Below are 24,281 nucleotides of genomic sequence, written 5' to 3'. Positions count from 1 at the left end.
GAGCCCTCTCAATGAGATACAGAGTGGGCCATTGAAAATATAGTAGTAACTTGATAGGCACTCAAAGAATTTGATGAGTGACTATTCATGGTTTTTGCTAATGATTTTAGAAAATCTATATGACCATTATAAAGAAAATGAACATAAAATGAGATAACATATTACAGATATTATTGTGATTTTGACTTCTTAATGATTATAATTTTCAAGAAGATGGATAGTTCATTTTTTCCCCTAGAAATAGTACTGGTGAAAAGAGCAATGCTATTGTGGGCAGGGACCAGCATTTTAGGTGGTAGGCCTGATCTCTGATTTAGGGATTTTGATGACAAATGTATTGAATCCTTTGAGATTAGGGACATAAGAGAAGAAAATGGGGAATAAAGATGGGAGCTAGAAACTTTTCTGGTGGTAAGAGAGTCCTATGAAAGTAACTTCTACAATTTCTCATTATTGAGGAACTTGTGTTACTCCATAGAAAGTTTAAAAAACAACTTAATAACTAATTAGAATAACATTTAGTGTGTCTGATATACGGTGAAGCCTTTCTCTGTCTCATTTTCATCTGAAAAAAAAGAATAATTTGACCTAGTTATTTTTTGAAGAAACCTGTGATCTATCCTCCTATGATCTAAGATCCTCTACCTCCAGTAGAAAGTGACATATTTCTTCTATGATTTTCCTCTAATACTTTATTTTTCTAATATATTTATCCACTTCTATTTTATATTGTTGTTATATGTTTCCCTGGTTTATTACTCCTGCTAGATTGCAAACTCTTTGAAGAAAACATCTGAATCATCAGTATACCACTCAGTTAATGACAGATGAATTCAAACTAATAGTGAGCAGAAAAAAGTTTATTTCAATGTACTTTTATTTATTTAAGTTTACTTTTTGCATCTTATATATACATTTGCTTTGCCTACATTTTTGTCCATCAGAATGTAACCTCACTGAGGACAAGTGCTGCTTCCCCTTTTGTCTTTGCATCACTAGGACCTGTTACAGCCCTTGGAACATAGTAAGTAAATGATTTTGATTTTCTCATTGATTCTATATTACAGTAAAGACTTTAAAAACTACACTGCAGTTATCCTTCCATAAATAAATATTTTCTCTTCTTGGTATTCACCAGAGTGAACAAGATGAAATGAAATCAGGAGTTGGATCCAGACTATATCTTCAATGAGATAGTAGAATTGAGAGCTTTAAAAGTGAAATAGAAGAGGCTTTGGGGGTAGAGTCAAAAGAACCCTGAATTTGGAATTATAGGACCTGAATTAATATTACAATTTAACTCCTTCTACCCTTGTAAACTTGGGCAAATAAATAATTCAATCTCTCTGGAAACTGATTTCCTCAACTGTAAAATAAGGAACTTGAGTGAGATGGCATCTGATCTAGTTACATAGTTAAGATCCTACTAATTATATTTTTCCCTGAAGTCATATTAAGTTGTCAATGGCAATTCTGAGTACGGACAACACAATAATAGTCAGTTCTATGCTTTAGCAAGATGTATTTAGTAACTGTGTGGAAAATGTATTTCAGAGAGTTTAGTGAATGGAAGCAGAAAGACCTGGAAAATTATTTACCTTCTCTGAACATCAATTTATTTCTCTGTAGGATGTTAGGCTATATGGTCTCTAAGGACCATAATAATTCTAAACCTTTAGTTTGTTTTTTTTTTGTCATCTCTTATTCAACTTACATACATATCTCTTCTTTGAAAATCTCTTTTTTCCTGAGTTTCAGTTAGACATTATGGTAATGTACAGTTCCTACATGTCAACATTTCTAAATGAGAGAATGAATGACAGGGGTATAGAATGTCATCTGTTAAAGCATCAAGTTAATCAGGTCATGATTTTTCTAATAGCTTCATCAATAAAGTACTAAATTCTCATTAATATCCTTCAGGGAGGATAGAAGTCATAAATAAGAATTTGATAAGGAAGGAAAGTCCATTTTAAAGGCAGATTTGGCTCAGAATTCTTAACAATGAAGAAACCTAAGTTTTAAACATCTTATGAAGCTCAGGTTCTTGAAATTATTGAATCTTAAGTCAGTGTCAGAGAGAAATTGTGGTTATGGGATTCAGCCTTGTTAAATATAACACAATTAAATACTGCTAAACTAAAATGAACAATTAACTCACCATATTAGATGACAATGTATGATAAGTTCAATAACAGGCAACTCTCTATCGGTCCTTGAAGATTGGCCTGGACTTCTGGGTCAGTATTTAGGGAACAAAATCAAAGTCTTAGAATCAAAGTTCTTTTCCCCTAATAAATAATACGAGTCTTTAGAATCCTGTGGCCCAAATCTTTTGTAAGTAACAAAGAAAGCAACAATGAAGTTAAAAGGATGTGTATATGTGGACATGTGTGTGCAGTAATGTGCATCTCCCTCATCTCTAACTTTCAGAAACCTTAGCATTCCTTAAGTATCTCTTCATATAAGGCATGTTACTTGATGCTCCTGTGTGCTATCCAAAGGGTTTTTGTGAGGCCTAAATGAGATATCTGTAAAAGACTTTTCAAACCTTGAAACATGAAATAAATGTTAGCTATTATCTTGTATTGCTGTTATCACATCCACAAAAAAGAAAAAAATATGCAATAAACCTTTTATAGCTTTAATTCATGGATAGGGTATGATAACATGCATAAATATGAATTAACCAGGAGATACACACCATAGAATCTTCTTGGTCTTCAAATGCCATCTCTCATTTCAATTCATCAAGTATTTATTAAGGCTGTACTATGTGTAAGGTCCTATGCTAGAGCTAAGGAACCAAAAAAAAAATGAAAAAATTCTTGCCTTCTAGTATTTTGTATTCCAAAAGGGAACAAGCACAGATATGGATAAGGATAATATAATTTAAGAAAAAAAGAACTTTAATAACTGGGAAATATTTGTTCAGAAGATTATCCTTGATTTAAGCTGGGCAAGATGAGAAAGATTCTGAAAAAAGGAAATGAGGAAAGAGTATTTTCTAGGCTCAGCATAGAGCACCAGTGGTTGATGGAGGTACTGAACTTAGCATAGTATCTGATATATAGTAGGTGCTTTATAAATGCATGTTGACTTGACTTGGAGGTGAGAGATGGAATATCGAATGGAGAGAATGACCCGTAGTCTATCTGACCTAGATCTTAGAGGGAATTAAGGAGAGTAATGTTACCTAAAACTGGAAAGGTAAGTTGAAGCCATATTTTGGAGGACTTTAAATGCCAGACTGAGGAAACTATATGAAATTTGGATTTGGACAGAGCATGCACATACTCTCTATTTCTGGTTGACTGACTGAATGGAAGCACAGGGGTGGGGGAGAAGTGACTTGATTCTCTCCATATATGACCCATTGTTAAGACATACCTAATTTGACTGCTGAGCTGAAAGAGCTGATGATACAGGACTTTTAAAAATTACTAGTTTCCCATTGGACTTTCTTGTCTTTCCAAGAGTCAAGTGATTGCAGTGAGGGATGAAGAAGGACTAGGTCTTTGTCTGTATTGGCATCATGTCAGTTCTCTCCACATAACTCCTACTTCTTGGGGTCTTTATCAGCATCACCATGCTGCCTTTCCTTCTCTTCATGTTTTTTCTTTTCTTTCTAGATCTCAGGAGAATGGACTCATATCCTATGATGTATATGTACAGGACAGACTGATCTTTTGAGTATGGAAGGGTATGCACTGCAGTAATAACAATGACAGCCACTGGAGTGGCAGTAGAAATATTTGCCTCAAAGAGTCCACTAACTACAAAGAGATGGTTCCAGCCTGGCATCCTTTACCAGTAACAAGTAACAGGAGTGAGGAAACAGTGACCAATATAGAACTGAAATATGAAATGGCTATTTAGTAGCCTTTAAAGAGATTTTGTATCTTAATGAGATTGTTACCATGGATATGTTTTTCAAGCATAATATATTTTTTCTCCTTTCCATTCTCTCATTGAGAAAGGAAGCTAGCAAGTAAATAAATAAATAAATAAATGAATGAAATTTCTACAATAAACGTGGATAGTCACAACAAATTTCTACACTGATTGTTCACCCCTTCATATATATCTATATTTATATTTATGTGAGAATAAAATGAGATTATATTTGTAAAGCACAGTACAAAAAATTTATAGAAAAATTAGGCCATCATTCTGTTTTTTAATTCTTTATCACTGGATAAAATGCTATAAATATTTTCTCATTTATTGGTCCTTTTTGTTTCTTTTATTTCTGTGGGATATCAAGCTACTACTATGGGTTTATAGGCCTACCACACTGTTAAAAGGTGTGCTCAGGGGACAACTAGAAAGTGCAGTGAATAGAGCACCAATCCTGGAGTCAGGAGGACCTGAGTTCAAATCCAAGCTCAGATACTTAATAATTTACTTAGCTATGTGACCTTGGGCAAGTCACTTAACACGATTGCCTTGCCAAAAAAATGGTATGCTCAGAGTAAGAAATTTTGGGAAAGTTCCAAATTGCTTTCCAGAATGACTGGGCCAATTCACAGTTCCATCAAGAGTCCATTAATGTGTTTTCTTATAGCTCCTCTAGCCTTTGTCATTTTTCTTTTTTGGTTAACTTTGTCATCTTATGGATATGACATGGAAACTCATAGTTGTTTAATTTGCATTTTTCAAAACATTAATTATTCAAACCATTTTAATATATTATTGATAATTTGAATTTCTAATTCTTATATTTTGAATCACTTCACTATATATCTTAGAAATTACACCTTAATTAAAGAAAATTGTTTCACTTTTTTCCATTTACTAACTTCTTTTCCAATTTTAGCTGTATTGATTTATTTTGCAGGCTCTTTTCTTTTTCTTAATTTAAATTTATTTATTTATTTTCATCCATATGCAAATTTTTTTAAGTCACAAAACTTCCTTCCATGCTCCCTTCCTACCCCCTTTCCCTCAGTGGTGAATAGTGAGGTTAGCATTATACATACATATTTTGATGAACTTGTTTACAGATTAATAATTTTTGATATGATATGTGGAATTAGGATTAAGGGAAAGAGATACATAAAACAAAATTTTTACAAAGTGTTCATCAGGTTCTGAAGGGTGTGTGTGTGTGTGTGTGCCTTTTGCTTAGTTTTGTTTTTCTTCCTCTGGATGGGGGTAACATTGTCCATAGCCACTCTAATACAGTTGTCCTAGCTATTTGGATTGTTGAGAGGACTCTTTCCATCATGGTTGATTATCTCACAGTGTTGTTGTTAATGTGCATATTGTTCTCTTGGTTCTACTCCCTTTGCTCAGCATCAGAGCTTGTAACTCATTCCATGCTTTTCTAGAGTCCAACCATTCATGGTTTCTTATAGAAGAATAGTATTCCATAGTATTCTTGTACCAAGCTGCATTGATTTCATATGTATAAAACCCTTTTACTTTCATGTAAATAAATGTGTACACTTTGCCTTCTGTGATGTTCTCTTTCTTCTGTAATTATGAATTCTTCCTGAATCCTAGATTTGATCAGTAATTTTATTCCTTCCTTCTCTAATTTGCTTATGAAATTACCTTCATGTATATCTTGGTAACTTTTTTGATATGCTGTGTGAGATGTTGTTCTAGATTTAGTTTCTGCTGGACTACTTTCCAGTTCTCCCAACAACTTTTCTTGAATAATTAATTCTTGCTTCAGTATATGTCAAATATTTGGATTTTATCAAAGATAATAATACTGCATTCATTTGCTTCTGTAACTTGCATACCTAAATCTGTTCCACTGATCAGCCTCTCATTTTCTTACCCAGTACCAAATTGTTTTGATCACTAATACTTTGTATTTTGAGAACTAGTTTGATATCTGATACTGCTAGGACACTTTATTTCCACTTTTTCAATATTTCACTTCAAATTCTTAATATTTTAAACTTCTAGATGAATTTTAAAAAAATATTTTAGTAACTCAGTAAAGTAATCCTTTGGTAGTCTGATTGGAATGGTACAAAATTAGAACATTAATTGTTGTTAAATCATTTTATTAAATTAGCTAAAGCTTACCCATGAGCAATTAATATTCATCCAATTATTTGGATCTGTCTTTATATAAAGAATGCTTTAGGACTTCCAGCCAAGGTGGTGGAGAGAAGACAGGCACTGTGTTAAAGTCTCCTGATCTACACTCATAGATAATATGAAACAAACCTCTTTTTGTTTTAGTTTTTATTTTGCAAGGCAAATGGGGTCAAGTGGCTTGCCCAAGGCCACACAGCTAGGAAATTATTAAGTGTCTGAGGTTGGATTTGAACTCAGGTACTCCTGACTCCAGGGCCGGTGCTCTATCCACTGCACCACCTAGCTGCTCCTGAAACAAACCTATTAACAGAAATCCGATCCACAAAACCCAGAAAGAGAAGCTAGGAGAACATCTACCTCAAGGTTTGTCTTCTGGGATCATGAGTGAGCCCAGGCACAGAGAGTGGACTCTGCAGGGAGCACAGGAAAATGAGAACCTGAGAACCTGAGAGCAGAACTAGCCAGATCAGTGGCATGATGAGAGTCTGATAGCAGGACTGGCCTGATCGCATGCAGGGCTTGGACCAACTGGGGAGCAGAGGCATTGGTTGTGGCATTACGGATCTGGAGCTTGGGGGGAAGGGCTGGAGGGTGAATTCCAGCATGGGAGTGTTACAGACATTGATTCCTGGGCTCCTCTGGTCTGGAGGAACTCAGAGTCCATGCTTTCATTTCAGCTGAAGGCTCTTCCCAGAACAAAGACATTTACTGCCCATCTTTACTTCAGGCTCTGGTGTGAGTAGCAGAATCCCCTCAGTTGTGAATAGTGAGAGCAATTACCTTGTCCTAGGGCAAAGGCCACCATTGTTCAAAGATAAAAGTATTCAGCAGCTTCAACCACCCCCCTCCAGGCCAAGGACCTTAAATCAAGGTCACAGACACTACAGAGAAAACAACTAACACAGCCTATTGGCCTGCCCACTTGGAGTTACTAAATTCAGTGAATAAAGTCTCCCTAAGGATCTCAACAACAAACCTCTGGTAACCAACCCCTCCCCAACACAAGGTCTTAGGAAAATGAAAAAAAAAAGGCCAGCAGAAAGGAGGGCCCATAGAAAAATTCCTATATGGAAAAGTCAAGAGACCTAGAACCTCTGAGGAGAATATAATCTGTTCTCCAGCACAGACAGACTTCCTTGAAGAAATTAGGAAGAAATTTAAAAATCAATCGGAAAATTTGGGAGAAAAAATTAACACCTTGCAACAAGAAAAATCCTTGGAAAATACAACTGGACAAATGCAAAAAAGAAAATTCTCTCAAAACCTCAATTGGTCAAATGGAAAACTCTTACAAAAATAGAATTGATCAATTGGAAAAGGAGTTGCAAAAGGTAAATGAAGAAAATTCTTCTCTAAAAAAAAGAGAATGGAGTCTGTGGAAACAAATGACTTCATGCAACAGCAAAAGACTGTTAAAACAAAAAAATAAAAAAAAAGTAGAAGAAAATATAAAATACCTCATCAGCAAAACCACTGACCTCTAGAATAGATTGAGAAGGAACAACCTGAGAATTATTGGTCTTCCTGAAAATACTGAAGAGAACAAAAACCCCAGACTTAATATTATAGGATTTAGTGATAGAAAACTGCCCTCATATCATGGAACCAGAGGGCAAAATAGTTATTGAAAAAAAATATCCATCCCCTCAAGAAAGAGATCCTAAAATGAAAACACCAAGGAATGTTGTGACCAAATTGCAGAACTAGCAGATAAAAGAGAAAATCCTGCAAGCAACCAGAAAGAAACAATTTAGATACCAAGGAGCCACAGTAAGAATTACACAGTACCTGACTGCATTAATATTAAGGGATCGAAGGGCCTGGAATGAGATATTCCAAAGAGCAAGGAAACTTGGAATACAGCCAAGAATCCATTACCCAGCAAAGATGAGGCTTCTCTTCCAAGGGAAAATATGGATATCTAATGAAATGAAAGACTTCCAACATTTCCTGATGAAAAGACCAGAGCTAAATGGAAAATTTGGACATCAAACAGGAGGCTCAAGAGATACATGAAAAGGTAGTTTTAAAAAAGGGAAAACAAAAAAACTGCTATCCAAAAGCAGAAGATGAAACTGACTATATCCCCACCTGGGAGAAAGATTATCATAACTCTTGAGAATTGTAACTCTATTAGAGAGAATATACTTAGCCAGAAGTGATGGACACTCATGACTTTTTTGTAATTCAAATAGAAGGATTTAAAAAACAATACCTCCTTAAAAAGGGGGACAGTAATGAGATGGGAGGATGGAGGAGATTGAACAGGTAAATTTCATTGCATTAAGAGGTACAAAAGATCTACTGCAACAGAGGGGAAGAAGGGAGGACATGAGAAGCTCCTAAATCTTTCTATCATCAGCCTTTGCTTAAAGTTAACTTACCCACACACTCAGTTAAGTTAAGAAACTTATCTTTTCTTTAAAAAACTAAAAGGGGAAAAGGGGAGAGGGGACAAGGAGGAGGATAAAAAGGGAAGCTAGCAGAAGGAAGGGAAGGAAGAAGGTAAAAGGGAAAGTGGAAAGAAAGGGGAGGGGGTTGATATAGGAAAGCAAACCCACTGAAGGTGGTGGCATTCAAAAACAAAATACTGGGGAATATGGATAAAGTTAAAAAAGGGGAAAAATACAAACAGAGGGAAGATAGGATGGAGGACAATAAAGAATTAGTAATTTTAACTTTGAATGTGAATGGGATGAACACTCCCTTAAAACATAAGTGAATAGCAGAGTGAATTAAAAACCAAAATCCTACAATATGATGCTTAAAAGAAACTCATTTGAAGCATATAAACATGAGAGAGAGAGAGAGAGAGAGAGAGAGAGAGAGAGTAAAGGGTTGGAGCAAATTATATTTTGTTTCAGTTGAAGTATAAAAAAAAGCTGGGGTAGCAATCCTTATCTCAGACAAAGCAGCTGCAAAAATAGATAGCTTTAAAAGAGATAAGGAAGGAAACTATAACCTCCTAAGAGATACCATGGATAATAAAGTAATTTCAATACCAAATATGTATGCACCCAATGTGACAGCATCCAAATTCTTAGAGGAGAAGCTGAAGGAGCTACAGAAAGACATAGATAGCAAAACTCTACTAGTGGGAGATCTCAACCTCCCACTCGCAGATTTAGATAAATGTAATCATAAAATAAACAAGAAGGAAATTAAGATTGTAAATAGATTGTTAGAAAACCTAGATATGATAGACTTAAGGAGGAAACTGAATGGGGATAGAAAGGAATATACTTTTTTTTCCTGCAGTACATGGCACTTACACAAAAATTGACCATGTACTAGGGCATAAAAACCTATAGATCAATTGCAGAAAGGCAGAAAGAGTGAATACATCTTTCTCAGATCATCATGCAATAAACTTTATATGAAATACTGGGCCAGGGAGATATAGACCCAGAACTAATTGGAAACTGAGTAACCTCACTTTAAAGAATGAGTGGATCAAGCAACAAATTATAGAAAGAATTAATTATTTCATCCTAAATAATGACAATAATGAAACAACATACCAAAACATATGGCATACACTCAAGGTGGCTATCAGTGGATAGATTATATCTTTAAGTGCTTGCATGAATAAATTAGAGAAAGAGGAACTGAATGAATTAAATATTCTACTAAAAAATTACAGAAAGAACAAATTAAAAATCCCCAGTTAAATACCAAATTAAAAATTCTAAAAATTAAAGGAGAAATTAATAAAATCAAAAGCAAGGAGACTATGGAACTAATAAATAAAACCAAGAGCTGGTTTTATGAAAAAAATAAAATTAATAAACCTCTAATCAATATGATTAAAAAAAAAGAAGAAAACCAAATTGCTAGTATTATAAATGAAAAAGGTGAACTCACCACCATTGAGGAGGAGATTAAAGTAATAATCCAGAATTAGTTTGCCCCACTCTATACCAATAAATTTGACAATCTAAATGAAATGGTCTAATATTTACAAAAATATAAGTTGCCCAGGTTAAATGAAGAGGAAATTAAATATCTAAAAAGCCCTATCTCTGAAAAAGAGTAATTCAACAAACCATTATTGGACTTCCTAATAAAAAATCTCCAGGGTCAGATGAATTCACAATTGAAGTACTGTTTCCAATTCCATATAAACTATTTGGAAAAATAGGTGAAGACAGAACTGTGCTTAACTCTTTCTATGACACCAATATGGTGCTGATACCTAAACCAGGAAGAGTTAAAACAGAGAAAGAAAATTATAGACCTATCTCCCTGATGAATATAGATGCAAAAAACATGAATAAAATCTTAGCAAAATGATTGCAACAAGTTAGCACTAGGATAATACACTATGACCAAGAAGGATTTATCCCAGGAATGCAAGGTTGGTTCAGTATTGAGAAAATTGTTAGTATTATTAATTAGATCAATAACAAACCTGTCAGAAAATGTATGATTATATCAATGGATACTGAAAAAGCTTTTGACATAATACAGCACCCATTCCTACTAAAAACACTAGAGAGCATAGGAATAAATAGATTGTTCCTTAGAATAATAAGCAGTATCTATCTGCAAACATCAACAAGCATTATATGCTTGGGGAATAGGCTTGGGACATTCACAATAAGATCAGGGGTGAAACAATGATGCCCATTATCACTACTACTATTCAATATTGTATTAGAAATGTTAGCTTCAGCAGTAAGAAGAAAAAGAAATGGAAGGAATTATAATTGGGAAGGAAGAGACACAACTCTCCCTCTTTTCATTATGACATGATGGAATACCTAGAGAATCCCAAAAAATCATCTAAAAACTACTGGAAATAATTAGAAATTTTAGCAAAGTCGCAGGATATAAAATAAACCTTCATAAGTCCTCAACATTCCCATATATGACTAGCAAGAAAGAGCTAGAATGAAAAAAACCTATTCAAAGTAACCTCAGACAATATAATATACCTGGGAGTCTACCTGCCAAGGCAGGCTCAGATAGTTTTTGAAAACAATTGCAAAACACTTCTCACACAAATAAGATCAGATTTAAATTACTTGGCAAACACCATCTGCTCATGGATAGGTCGAGCTAATATAATAAAAATGACAATTCTACCAAAACCAAACTACCTGTTTAGCATACTACCAAACTAAATTCCAAAAAAATTACTTTAATGAGTTAGAAAAAGTTGTAAGTAAATTCATATGGAGAAATAAAAAGTCAATAATTTCAGGAATTCAATGAAAAAACAAAGTGCAAAAGAAGGTGACAGCTTTACCACGTCTAAAATTATATTATAAAGCATCAATCATCAAAACTGTCTGGTATTGGCTAGGAAATAGGGTGATGGATCAGTGGAATAGACTAGGTGCAACAGCAGGAAATGATTATAGTAATCTGCTGCTTGATAAACCCAAAGACTCCAGCTATTGGGATAAAATTCTCTTTGATTAAAACTGTTGGGAAAATTGGAAGTTAGTATGGAAGCAACTTGGATTAGACCAAGACCTTACACCCTATACCAAGATAAGATCAAAATGGATACAGGATTAAGACATAAAAAAAACAATATTTTATGCAAACTAGAAGCTCATGGAGTAGTTTACCTGTCAGATCTATGGAAAAGGAAGCAGTTTATGACTAAGGAAGAGAGATGGAGAACATCACTAAAAACAAACTAGATAATTTTAATTACATTAAATTAAAAGGCTTTTGCACAGACAAAACCACTGTAACCAAGATCAAAAGAAATATAATAAATTGGGAAACAATTTTACAACTAGTATTTCTGACAGAGAACTCATTTCTAAAATATACAAAGAACTAAGTCAAATTTTCACAAAAACAAGCAATTCCCCAATTGACAAATGGTCAAAGGACATGCAACAGCAATTTAGAGATGAGGAGATCAAAGAGATCCATAGTCAGATGAAAAATTGCTCTAAATAATTACTTATTAGAGAAATGCAAATTAAAGCATCTCTGAGATACCACCTCACACTTCTCAGACTGGTCAATATGACCAGAAAGGACAATGATCAGTGTTGGAAGGGTTGTGGGAAATCTGGGACACTAATACATTGTTGGTGGAAATGTGAACTCATCTAACCTTTCTGGAGAGCAATTTGGGATTATGCCCAAAGGGCAACAAAATTGTGCATACCCTTTGATCCAGTAATACCACTACTGAGTCTATACCTTGAAGAGATTAAGAAAAAAGGGCAAAAACATCACTTGTACAAAAATATTCAAAGCAGCCCTGTTTGTGATGGTAAAGAATTGAAAATCAAGTAAATGTCCTTCAATTGGGAAATGGCTTAACAAACTGTGGTATATGTATGTCATGGAACACTGTTGTTCTATTAGAAACCAGGAGGGATGTGAATTCAGGAAGCCTGGAAGGATTTGCATGAACTGATGCTGAGCGATATGAGCAGAACCAGAAAAACATTGTATAACCTTAACAGCAACATGGGAGTCATAATGAGCCTTAATGGACTTGCTTATTCCATCAGTGCAATAATCAGCAACAATTTTGAGCTATATGAAATGGAGAATACTATCTGTATCCCGAGAAAGAATTGTGGAGTTTGAAGTATGACCAAAGACTATTACCTTTAATTTAGGATATAAACAGTTATCTTATTATGCAATTTTGCTATCTCTTATACTTTTTTTTCTTCCTTAAGGATGTGATTTCTCTTTCATCACAATCAATTTAGATCAATGTATACCATGGAAACAATGTAAAGACTGCCATGTGCCTGCTCCTTGAAATCCTTCCCAGATATCTTCTGCTGGAAAAAACTCCACTTTGTTCTTTTGTGGATTCTGTCACTCCACAATCCGTTTAGAAGCTAATATTGTTTCTGAGGGAAGTTCCAGGCATCTCTCACTCAGCTCTCTCTAGGTACTATTTTGAATAATAATAGTCATACTGAAAATCGTTCCTTTGCCTACAATCTTATTGGAGAGGCTCTTTATTATCTCAATTACAGCTAATGTTGGCTTTTAATTTTTAGATAGAAACTACTTTTCACATTAAGGAAAGCTCTACTAATATGATTTTATTGGTGTGAAAAAACAGGAATTGTTTTGTGTCTTATCTAAGGCCTGCTTCTATCACTAGAATAATAAAGTTTCTGTTGATCTTGTTATTAATATCTATAGTTAAGTTTATAGTTTCTTAATGTTTAGCCAGTTCTGAATTCTTGTTTTAAATTGAAACTCATATTGGGCTTTGTTGTTTGTATATAGGAAATGCTGATTATTTATGTGGTTTTATTTATAACCTGGTATTTTGCTCAATTTGTTAATTGTTTCAAGTAGTTTTTTGGATGATTTTCTCAGATTCTTTAAGAATGCCATCATATCATCTGCAAAGAAGGAAAGCTTTGCTTCCTTGCTGCCAACTCTGATTCCTTCAATTTCTTTTACTTCTCTAATTGCTACAGCTAGCATTTCTAATGTTAGATTGGATAGTAGTGGTGATAATGGGCAGCCTTGGTTCATCCCTGATTTTACTGGAAATTCTCCAAGCGTATTCTCATTACATATAATATTTGTTGATATTTTAAATAGATACTATTTATTATTTTAAGGAAAACTCCATTTATTCCTAGACTTTCTGGTATTTTTTCATTTATTTAAGGCAATGGGGATAAGTGACTTGTCCAAGATCAAAAAACTAGGCAATTATTAAATGTCTGAGGCAGGTTTTCCTGATTCCAGGGCCAGTGCTCTATCCACAGCACTTCCTAGCTGTCCCCTTTCTCATGTTTTTAATAGGAATGGATAGTGTATTTCATAAAAGGCTTTTTTTAGTACCTAATGAGATAATCATGTGATTTCTGTTGGTTTTGCTATTAATATGTTCAATTATGTTAAGTGTTTTTCTAATATTGAACTATCTCTGCCTACCTGGTATAAATCCTATGTGATCATTATGTATTATTCTAGTATCATAGAGAAATTCCATTTGAAGTAACTATAGGGTGGTTAGGTGGCGCAGTGGATAGAGCACCGGCCCTGGAGTCAGGAGTACATGAGTTCAAATCTGGCCTCAGACACATAATAATTACCTAGCTGTGTGGCCTTGGTCAAGCTACATAACCCCATTTGCCTTGCAAAAAACCTAAAAATACATATGAATATACCTTCCAGTATATAAGTATATATACATATATATACTTATATACTATATATATATATATGAAAAATGTTAGCCTGACTGCCACTGAGGGGAGGGGGTGGATGGAAAGGGAGGGTGGGAGGAAAATTTTGTAACTTAAAAAATATATATGCACATGAATAAATGTTAAAAATAAAATAGATAAAATAGATGAACTTTAAAAAAAATTAATGTTGGACCACCTATGTGGTGCAGTGGATAGAGCACTGGCCCTGGAGTCAGGAGGACCTGAGTACAAATCTGGTCTTTATAATTTCCTAGCTGTGTGATCTTGGGCAAATCACTTTAACCCCATTGCCTTGCAAAAACTAATAAATAAATAAATAAATAAACTAAAAGTAGTCAGAATATTTTATTTTTGTAATATGTTACTTTAGTTTCTCTGCTAATATTTTGTTCAAATTTTGTTTCTCATTTTTTTTACTTTATATAAGTTTCAGGAACTTTTTTTTAATCACAGAAGGAAATTTGATGAAATTTTTCAAAGAGTTTAGATAATATTGATTGAATTTTTCCTTCAATATTTGATAGAATTCACTTGCAAATTCATCTGATCTTGTTTTTTCCCCACTTTGAGCATTTATTTGTGGTTTGTTCAATTTTTTCTGAAATTATACTGCCTTTGTTTTCTTCTGTTAATACTGGAATTTATGTTTTTAGAAAATATTTATATATTTATCTTGATTATAAGCTTTGTAGATGAATTTTAGGCCAAACTATTTCTACTATTATGAATTTATTTTTATCTTTAATATTAATAATTTGGTTTTTTTCCTTTTTATACTGTAATATAGTAATAAATTATTTTTAACATTCTTTTCTTACCAGGTATAAAACTATACTATAAAGCAGCAGTCATCAAAACTGCCTGGTACTGATTAAGAAATAGAGTAAGGGGTCAGTGGATTAGGATAGGTTCAAAAGAAACTTCAGTAAATGACTACAGCAATCTACTGTTTGACAAACCCAAGACATTGGCTTCTGGGATAAGGAGTCATTATTTGACAAAAATCATTGGAAAAACCAGAAAATAGTATGGCAAAAACTAGGCATAGACCCACATCTTACCTTACTTCAAATTAAGGTCAAAATGAGTGCTGGATTTAGACATAAAGTGCAACACCATCAATCAGTTAACAGACCAAGAAATAATCTATCTGCTAGATCTATGGAAAGGGGACAAATTTATGACCAAGCAAGGGGTAGAGTATATAATAAACTACAAAATGATGATTTGGGCTATATTAAATTAAAAAGGGTTTGCACTAATGAAATTAATGCTCTCAAAATTAGAAGGAAAACAGAAAGCTGGGAAATAATTTTCACAGCTAGGGGTTCTGATAGAGGTCTCATTTCTAAAATATATAGAAAATTGCATTAAATTTATAAGGTTACATGCCATTTCTCAGTTGATAAATCATCAAAGGATTTGCATAGACAGTTTGCAAATGAAGAAATTAAAGCTCTATATAATCATACGGAAAAATGCTCCAAATCATTACTGATTAGAGAAATGTAAATTAAAGCAACTCTGAGATATCATCTCACACCTATCAGTTTGGCTAAGATGAGAAAAGGTAAAGTGATCAATATTGGAGAAGTTGTGGGAGGATTGGAACATTGATGCTTTGCTGATGGATTTGTGAATGAATCCAACCATTTTGGAGAGCAATATGGAACTATGCCCAAAGTTTAATAAAAACTGATCATATCCTTTGACCCAGCAATTCCAATACCAGGTCTATATCGAGAAGAAATCATAAAAGTGGGAAAAGTTCCATATGTTCCAAAATATTCATAGCAGCTCTTTTTGTAGTGGCAAAGAATTGGAAATTGAAGGGATGCCCATCAATTAAGGAATTACTGAACAATCCAAGGTATATGAATATTGTGGAATACTATTGTTCTATAAGAAACCATAAATGGGCCAGACTCTGGAGAAGAATGGAATAAATGACAGGAACTGATGCTGAGTGAAAGGAGCAGAACCAAGGGAACATTGTACACACTAATAACAACATTGTGTATTGATCAGTCTTTATGGACATAACTCCGATTAGCAATTCAGAATCTGAATGAACACTTCATTCAATTGTTTTTAAAATTTTTTGCAAGGCAAATGGGGTTAAGTGGCTTGCCCAAGGCCACACAGCTAGGTAATTAGTAAGTGTCTGAGACCAGATTTGAACCCAGGTACTCCTGACTCCAAGGCAGGTGCTTTATCCACTGCGCCACTAGGCCACCCCACCCCTTCATTCACTTTTTAATAATTTTCTTATGCATTTCTTTACTATATCATTGTTTTCTTTCTTTTCCCTTAAACCCACTTCCTCATATTGACCATGACTAATCTGTAAACATGCTAAACACAGATGGGTATGTATAATATTCATCTGACTATTCACCACTGAGGGGAAGGGGGTGGGAAGGGAGGACAGAAGGAAATTATGCAACTTAAAAATATGCAAATGTATGTGAATGAATGTTGAAAAACTTTCATAATATGTAATTGGAAAAATAAAATAAAACATCAATTGAAAAATTCTTTCCTTTTAAAAATTTTATTCCACATTTCTCCCTCCTCCCTCATCTTCCCACATCCAGTGAGAAGGCAAGCAATATGCCATCAATTATTCCTATTAAATTGTGCAAAACATATTCCTGTATTAGTTCTATTTAAAAAAAAAAGAAAAATAAACAAATTACACTTCAATTTGCATTCAGAATTCACGAGTGCTGACTTTAAAGTTAGATAGCATTCTTTCATTAAAATTCTTTTGGAATTATCTTGGATCATTTTATTGATCAGAGTAGCTAGGACTTTCACAGCTGATTATTATTGCAACATTACTATTCCCATGAATAATGAATTCTTTACTTTGCACTAGTTCATACAGTTCTTACTATGTTTTTTTCCCCTAAAACCACTCTACTTCATCATTTCTTTGAATATAACAGTATTCAATCAAAATTATAAACCACAACTTGTTTGGCCATTCCTCAAATGATGAGTATCCTCTTGATGTCCATTACTCTGAAAGAGTTGATATAAATCTTTTTATCCATTTAGATTCATTTCTTTTTTCTTAGATTTCTTTGGGTTACAGCTCTAGTAATTTATTGCTGGGGGTCAAAAGATTTGCGTATTTGATAACACTTTAAACATAGTTCCAAAAATGTTCTCCAGAAACAATGGACTAGTTCACTATTCCACCAGCAGTTCATTAGTTTACCTTTATTCCTCTTATTATCTCCAGGTTTTGTCATTTCTGATAGGTGTAAGATGGTACTTCAGAGTTAATTTAATTTATCTTTTTCTAATCAATAGTAATTTAAAGAAATTTTCATATGACTAGTCTTGATTTCTTCTTCTGAAAACGGCCTATTTATATTCTTTGACTGTCAATTAGTAAACAACTTTGTTTTTATCAATTTGGCTCAGTTCTATACTCACAGTATGCATTTGAAAAATGAGGCCTTTATCAGAGAAACTTGCCCTAAAAAAATTTGACATTGCTATATTGTCTGTGGTATCTTTTAGCATAATGGAGTTTCCTTGATGATTTCTTTTAATGAGGTCTGTCCATTTGCTTTGTTTGAGATCATGATTGCTTCCCCTTCCTTTTTTACTTCAGTTAATCTATATTAGATTTGCTCCAGTCACTTATTTTTAACTCGCGTGTGTATTTCTTTTTCAAGTGTATCTCTTATAAACAATATAGTTTTGGATTCTGGTTTTTAATCCATTCTGCTATCTGCTGTTTTCTGGGTGTTCCCATTCACATTATGATTAGTAATTGTGTTCTTCCATCTACAATATTTTCTTCTCTCTCTCTCTCTCTCTCTCTCTCTCTCTCTCTCTCCCCTTGTTCCTGTCCCTCTCCCTCTCCCTCCCCCCTTTCATTTTATCTTGTCCATACACAATAGTCTATTTAGTTTCTAACCTCTGCCTCCTATAATCCATCATACCTTTTACCAACCTTCCTTTCTCATATTCCTTTCCCCTCCTATTTCCCTATTGCCTGTTACATTTCTATACTGAATGATTCTGTTCAAATAGTCTTTTCTCTTTGAACTAATTCTGTTGAGAGTGAAATTCAGGCATTGCCCACCACCTCTTCTCCACTCCATTGTAAAGGCTTTTCCTTATGTAGCTTTTTTATGTGAGAAACTTTTCCCATTCTATTTCTCCCTTCCCCTTTCTCCCAGAGCATCCCTCTTTATCACCTCCCCCTTTTATTTTTTGCAGATCATTCTAATATAATTGACTTCACTCATGCCCTATATTTATGTAAACTCCTTTTAACTGTCCTAATAATGATTCTTGCCACTGGATCCAGATAACTCTGTAGGAGAAAGTGGGGCTGCTGACTTTATACAGCCCTTCCTCATTTAATCCAATTAATTTTTAAGCCATGGCATTACCTTCCTGATATCATGGTTCTCCTTTGAGAACAAAAGACAAACAACTGCAGGAATTACATATGCCATCTTCCTATATAGGAATGTAGGAAGTTTAATTTTAAAAAGTCCCTTATTATTTCTTCTTTACTTTTTCATTCTTCAGTCTTGTGTTTGAATGTCAGATTTTCTATTCAGCTCCTTTCTTTTCATCAGGAATGCTTAAAAGTCATCTATATCATAAGTTGCCATTTTTCTACCAGGAGCATTATACTCAGCTTTACTGAGCAGGTTATTCTTGGTTGTAATTCTACCTCCTTTGCTTTTCAGGATATCACAATATTGTCCTTCTGCTCTTTTAACACTAAGCCACTAAAACTTGTATGATTTTGACTATGACTACGTGATATTTGAATTATTTGTTTCTGGTTGCTTGAAATATTTTCTCCCTGACATAGGCGGTCTGAAATTTGGCTACAATATTCCTGGGAATTTTGGAGGTGAAAGACCAATTCTTTCAACTTCTATTTAACTTGCTGGATCTATGATATCAGGATTTTTTCCTGGATAATATCTTTATTCTTTTTTTGGTTTTCACAAGGCAAGGGAGTTGTGTCTTGCCCAAGTTCACACAACTGCATAATGATTAAGTGTCTGAGGTCAAATTTGAACTCAGGGCTTTCTGACGCCAGGACTGTTGCTCTATCCACTGTGCCACCTAGCTGCCCCCTATAACATCTTGAAATGTAATGTCTTGGCCCTTTGTATGATCATGGGTTTCAGATAGTTTAATACTGCTTAAATTATCTCTCCTTGATCTATTTTTAGGTCATTTGTTTTTCCCATGAGATGTTTTACATTTGACTCTTTTTTTGTTCTTTTTATGCTTTTTTATTTTGTGATGTCTAATGGATTTATTAGTTTTCTCTTGCCTAATTCTAATTTTAAGGAATTATTTTCTTCAGTGAGATTTTTCTATTTCTTTTATCCATTTGACCAATTCTGCTTTTTAAGGTGTTTTCTTTAGTGAATTTTTGTATCTCCTTTGTCATTTGGCCAATTTTTTTTATGGTGCTATTTTCTTCAGTAATTTCTGTGCTTCCTTTACCAGACTGTCAAAATTTTTTCATACTTTTTTTGCATTACACTCTATTTTTCCCCTCTATCACTCATCTTTTTAACTCTTCTAGTAATACCTTTTGTGTTTCTGTCCAATTATCATTTTTCTTTGAGGCTTTTGTTGTCTGTTATCATACCTTTCTTTTGAATCAATGTCTTGATCTTCCCTTCTATCAGTAACTTTTTATGATAAATTATTTTTTGTCAATTGTTCATATTTTCCAGTATATTTCTTGTTAGTATTTTATGTTATGTTAAATACAAACTTCAGTTCTTGAGTTAGAACTTTATTTTATATTTAGCACAAAAGTGTATGTATAGTATTCACCTGACTGTTCGCCACTGAGGGGAGGGGGGAGGGAAGGGAAGGTGGAAGGAATTATATAACTTTAAAATATGCATATCCATGTGGATGGATGTTATAAAACTCATGACATGTAATTGGAAAAATAAAATATCAACTAAAAATATAGAATTTAATGTTAGATTTGGACTCTGCTCATCTGAGACTGACAAAGCTCTGTACCAAGCTTCAGGCTTTTTGAACTGCTGTTTTCAGAACTAGTTTGGAGCAGAACAATGGGGTACAACTTTTGCTGCTTCCAAGGTAGTATAATCCTGGCAGAATTTTGACCCCTGATCTCCTGGCCTGTGTTCTGCTCTGTGAGTGAATACAAGTATTCTTTGCCATCCTGGAATTGTGATTATGGTCCACCCCACCCCAGCCACAACTTCACTGAGATAGTGCTCCTCCTTATCCTGGAACTGTGACCCTCAACTGTATATGGATAATGCAACAGAAACCTGTACCAGTTCCAGTCAAGAGTCCCTGTAATCTCCTTCTGACCAATTATCCAATACCTTACCATCTATGAGCTGAGAGCTCCAGAAGCCACAGCTACCAATTCAGCCATCCTGAATTAGAAGCTTGAGTGCAACCTGCCTGAACTTTGCTCCTATCTGAGATAGTCCTTTCCTGACAACCTGATAAATTGTCTTGGGCTAGAGAACAGTCTCATCCTGCCTTTTTTGTTGGTTTTTCCAGTCCAAAATTTTTTTATTTTTATTTTTTCCAAGGCAATGGAGTTAAGTGGCTTGCCCAATTATTAAATGTCTGAGGTCACATTTGAACTCAGGTCCTCCTGACTCCAGGGCTGTTGCTCTATCCACTGAACCACCTAGCTACCCCCAGAATTTTTTTGAAACATTATTTCGAAGTAAGCTTTCATAGATGCACAAGTGGTCTGTTCCAGGGATCATTTCCTCCCTAATCTTAGCTCTTCAAGGACTTGATCTCCATTTGGAGTTAATCAATACACCTTTGGGCATACTCTAGAAAGATTTCCAGTAGATTGTTATTGGAACTAGTTCTATAGATTGAGGAACACCACTACAGGCTCTCCTCTTGTTTGGGTTTGCTGCCTTAGTTATTCCACTTTATACTAGGTTGGAGTTTGGAAATGGCATCTTGTTCTGCTTCTGGGGATCAGAACCACATGCTATTGTTTGCTTAAAAACTTTCACTTTCTTTAGGGCCTTCATCCACTTTTCATCCTTGGTATAAGACTCCTTTTCAGTTAGCCACACATTTGTGAACTGTAACTGGGAAATGAGGAACAAAGCTGCTGGTTGACACTTGTTCCAGGATTCTACACAAGTTCACAGATCCCTTGTTGAGGTTTGGGTTGTCTTATTCCATTTATATAGCAGTGTCTTTTTCTTGGATTTCCTCATTTGCACTGGTCTGTTAGGGTTTTTTGATCTTTCTGGGGAGTTGTGTTGGGAGCTTCATTGTGTTTCTTTTAACTTCTATTCTGCCATCTTGTCTCCCTGAATCTATATTATGTCCTTAATCTTTAAATCATTTTACTAATGCACACTATGATTTTTCTAGATTTAGTATTCCTTTCAAATTGTGTGATAGGTAGTTGTTTCATTTTACCCATTAGAGATATCTAGATATAAACTATAACTCAAGCTATAATTGGCCTCTTACCTGGGAAACCAGGTTTTGGGATTTGAAAAAAGCAAAAGTTTCTGAGAAAGGAGAACCTAATCCTTGTATTTAATGGTGTTCCCTCCTTCAGATATGAATTTGAGCAAACTACAATGACTAGATATAGGGTAAGGAGTGGTATAAGTTATCAGTCACTGTACTTCCAGTAGTGGTTCTATTTTCCTTTACATAATTTATCCTTGAGACCATAGCAATTTACTATATCATACATGTATCTTAGAAAGATAATTTTGTCAACTGCATAAAACAGACATATTTGTAATGATGTATACATACACACACATACACAAAACTATAAGAATTTTCAGTCTTTTTTTATTCTACAAATATCATTTGTATCTACAATGCACATATTCTGTTGGGTGCTATGTGGAAAACTAAGATAATTATGGTAGTGATTGTCCTTAATAAGTTACAAAACAGTTAAAGAAATAAGAAATCAAAATGATGTAGGATAGGATAGAAATACTACAGGCAATAAGTGAAGCAAGATTGCAAAGAAGGTTGAAATCACAATGCAATTTACAGGAAAGAATATTGGATTTGAAGTCTGATGAATTGTTTTAAAACCGAACTCCACTGTTTGCTATCAGTTAAGACCTTAGGAAAATCAATTTACAACTTGGCCTCAGTTTCCTCATCCATACAGTGGAGGAGGCAGTGAATTCCATGATCTCTAAGATTTCTTGAAATTCTAAAATATTGGGAGTCCTTTGACTTTTGGTAATGGTTACAAATGAAGGATTTATAAAAGATGCTACCTAGTCCTTGAGGAATTGGTAATTTTCCAACACATAGAAATGGAAGGAACAAATATTTAAGCAGAAGAAATGATATAAGGAAAAACATGAAAGCAGAAGCATATAAAGTGCAATTAGTTAATAGAAAATAAAAGTTTGAGGGGAAAGGTTCACCAAATATAGGTATTTTAGATAAACCTGGGGAAATAGAAATCAGATTACAAAGGATCTTGAGTCCTTGACTATGTAATTTATGCTTTATCCTGTATATAATAAGAAAGCATCTCAGATTTTTTCTTCCATTTTTCTTTTAGCAGGAAAGTAACTATTTTTGAATACTTTTAATGGAAAAAGATATATACACTTTTAGTACTTACTCTCAAGTGGTATGGTGTATATTTATCTGGATTGTATCTGGACTGAACATGGTGAACTGTCAATAACAAAATCAAAAGTTGAGGAAAACAAGAATGTAAATATTAATTACCTATTGTTGCAGGCTCCTGTGATAAGTCTGTACTTGTTTGCTAAGCAAGTATTTGAGCATTTTGGTGGCAGCATGTAAGGCAGGCATCCAGAAACTTTGGCAATTGTGTTCAACAAGTCAGCTGATAGAACATCTGTTAAAGAAATTGTTTTATATATTATACCCGATCTTTGTGGTGTATACTTTAAAGTGTCTCAAAAATATTTTCATTTACAAATATTCACATTATCCTAGGACAGTCATATTCATCTGGGAGATTTGACCATGATCTTTTCTAGTATGGGAGAACAAGCTTGTCCAATTATAGAATTGCAGTTCTAACAACTGGTGCTTTATGAAGAAGCAATTTGTGTAGGTGATTACCTAGATCTCTTTTTTGTGATCTGATCTTGTAGTCTTCTAAGTCTTAGTAGTTTCTGATTATACATTAAGTGATGGGGCAAAATTTCAAAAGTATTGCTGTATCATAAATACAACTGGGACTGTATATTTCAGAAGACTTTTCATTATAGGCTCAGCCCTTACTATTTCATTCACCCTCCTCTACATAAGGTATCTGTTGAATACATATACTCTGCCTTCAGCTATTTCTTTTGTTTCCCTCCAAACTTCTTTGGAAATTGAAATAATACACTGGTACTTTCCCCCCATTCCTGGAGGTTCAATTGTGGTTTATTCTCACTTTGTGAATAATTCAAATATCTCCAGGGCATATAGGTGGATTTATCCAAATAAATTCACTGATTTGAATAACAAAATCTTTTCCTTATATATCCAGTGAAATAGCACCTGTTTGCCATCATGATCTATGTTCACCCACAGCAGTGACTCTGAAGTTATCTCCAGTTGAACTACCTCTGTCTCATCATCTTCCTCACAAATTGTTTGAACCCAACAACAGACATAAAATGTTTCTTCTGGTCAATTAATTTGGTCATTTATTTTATTTTCTGTACAGATAACAAAAAAAATCTTTTTTTTTGTGGCTATGAAAATTCAAGTGGAGAAATTTTGTATGTCTAGTCACCTGTAGTAAGTATAATAAAATGTATCTTTCTTCCTCTTCTTTTGCTATATTTTGCAAATTATCTTGAATCATGATTACTCATGGCTCCAATTTTTTTTTTCCTATTTGGCATAAGGATCAGATACTTATTGGTAACAGTTTGTAGCTCTTTGGCATCTATATCATATAAATTGTTTACCTTAAGTAAGCTTCTTTAGGAAATACTGATGCTCAGAGACAATCTTTACTTCTACCCATTAGTGTTAGTAACTTATTTCCATTGACTT

The 24,281-nt window shown here is 34.1% G+C and overlaps 1 protein-coding gene across 1 annotated transcript in view; it reads right to left on the bottom strand.

Moving 5' to 3' along the window:
• Positions 1–24,281, bottom strand: part of TPO (thyroid peroxidase) — a 285,568-nt gene that overhangs the window by 116,720 nt on the left and 144,567 nt on the right. The window contains exon 4 of the mRNA XM_074233541.1: positions 22,989–23,121. Within this exon, the coding sequence (XP_074089642.1) occupies positions 22,989–23,121 (133 nt within the window). The remainder of the gene's footprint in view (positions 1–22,988; positions 23,122–24,281) is intronic.

The sequence above is a fragment of the Macrotis lagotis genome, chromosome 1 (genome assembly GCF_037893015.1).
Source record: "Macrotis lagotis isolate mMagLag1 chromosome 1, bilby.v1.9.chrom.fasta, whole genome shotgun sequence".
Taxonomy (NCBI): domain Eukaryota; kingdom Metazoa; phylum Chordata; class Mammalia; order Peramelemorphia; family Peramelidae; genus Macrotis; species Macrotis lagotis.
This window is presented reverse-complemented; position numbering and strand designations above follow the sequence as displayed.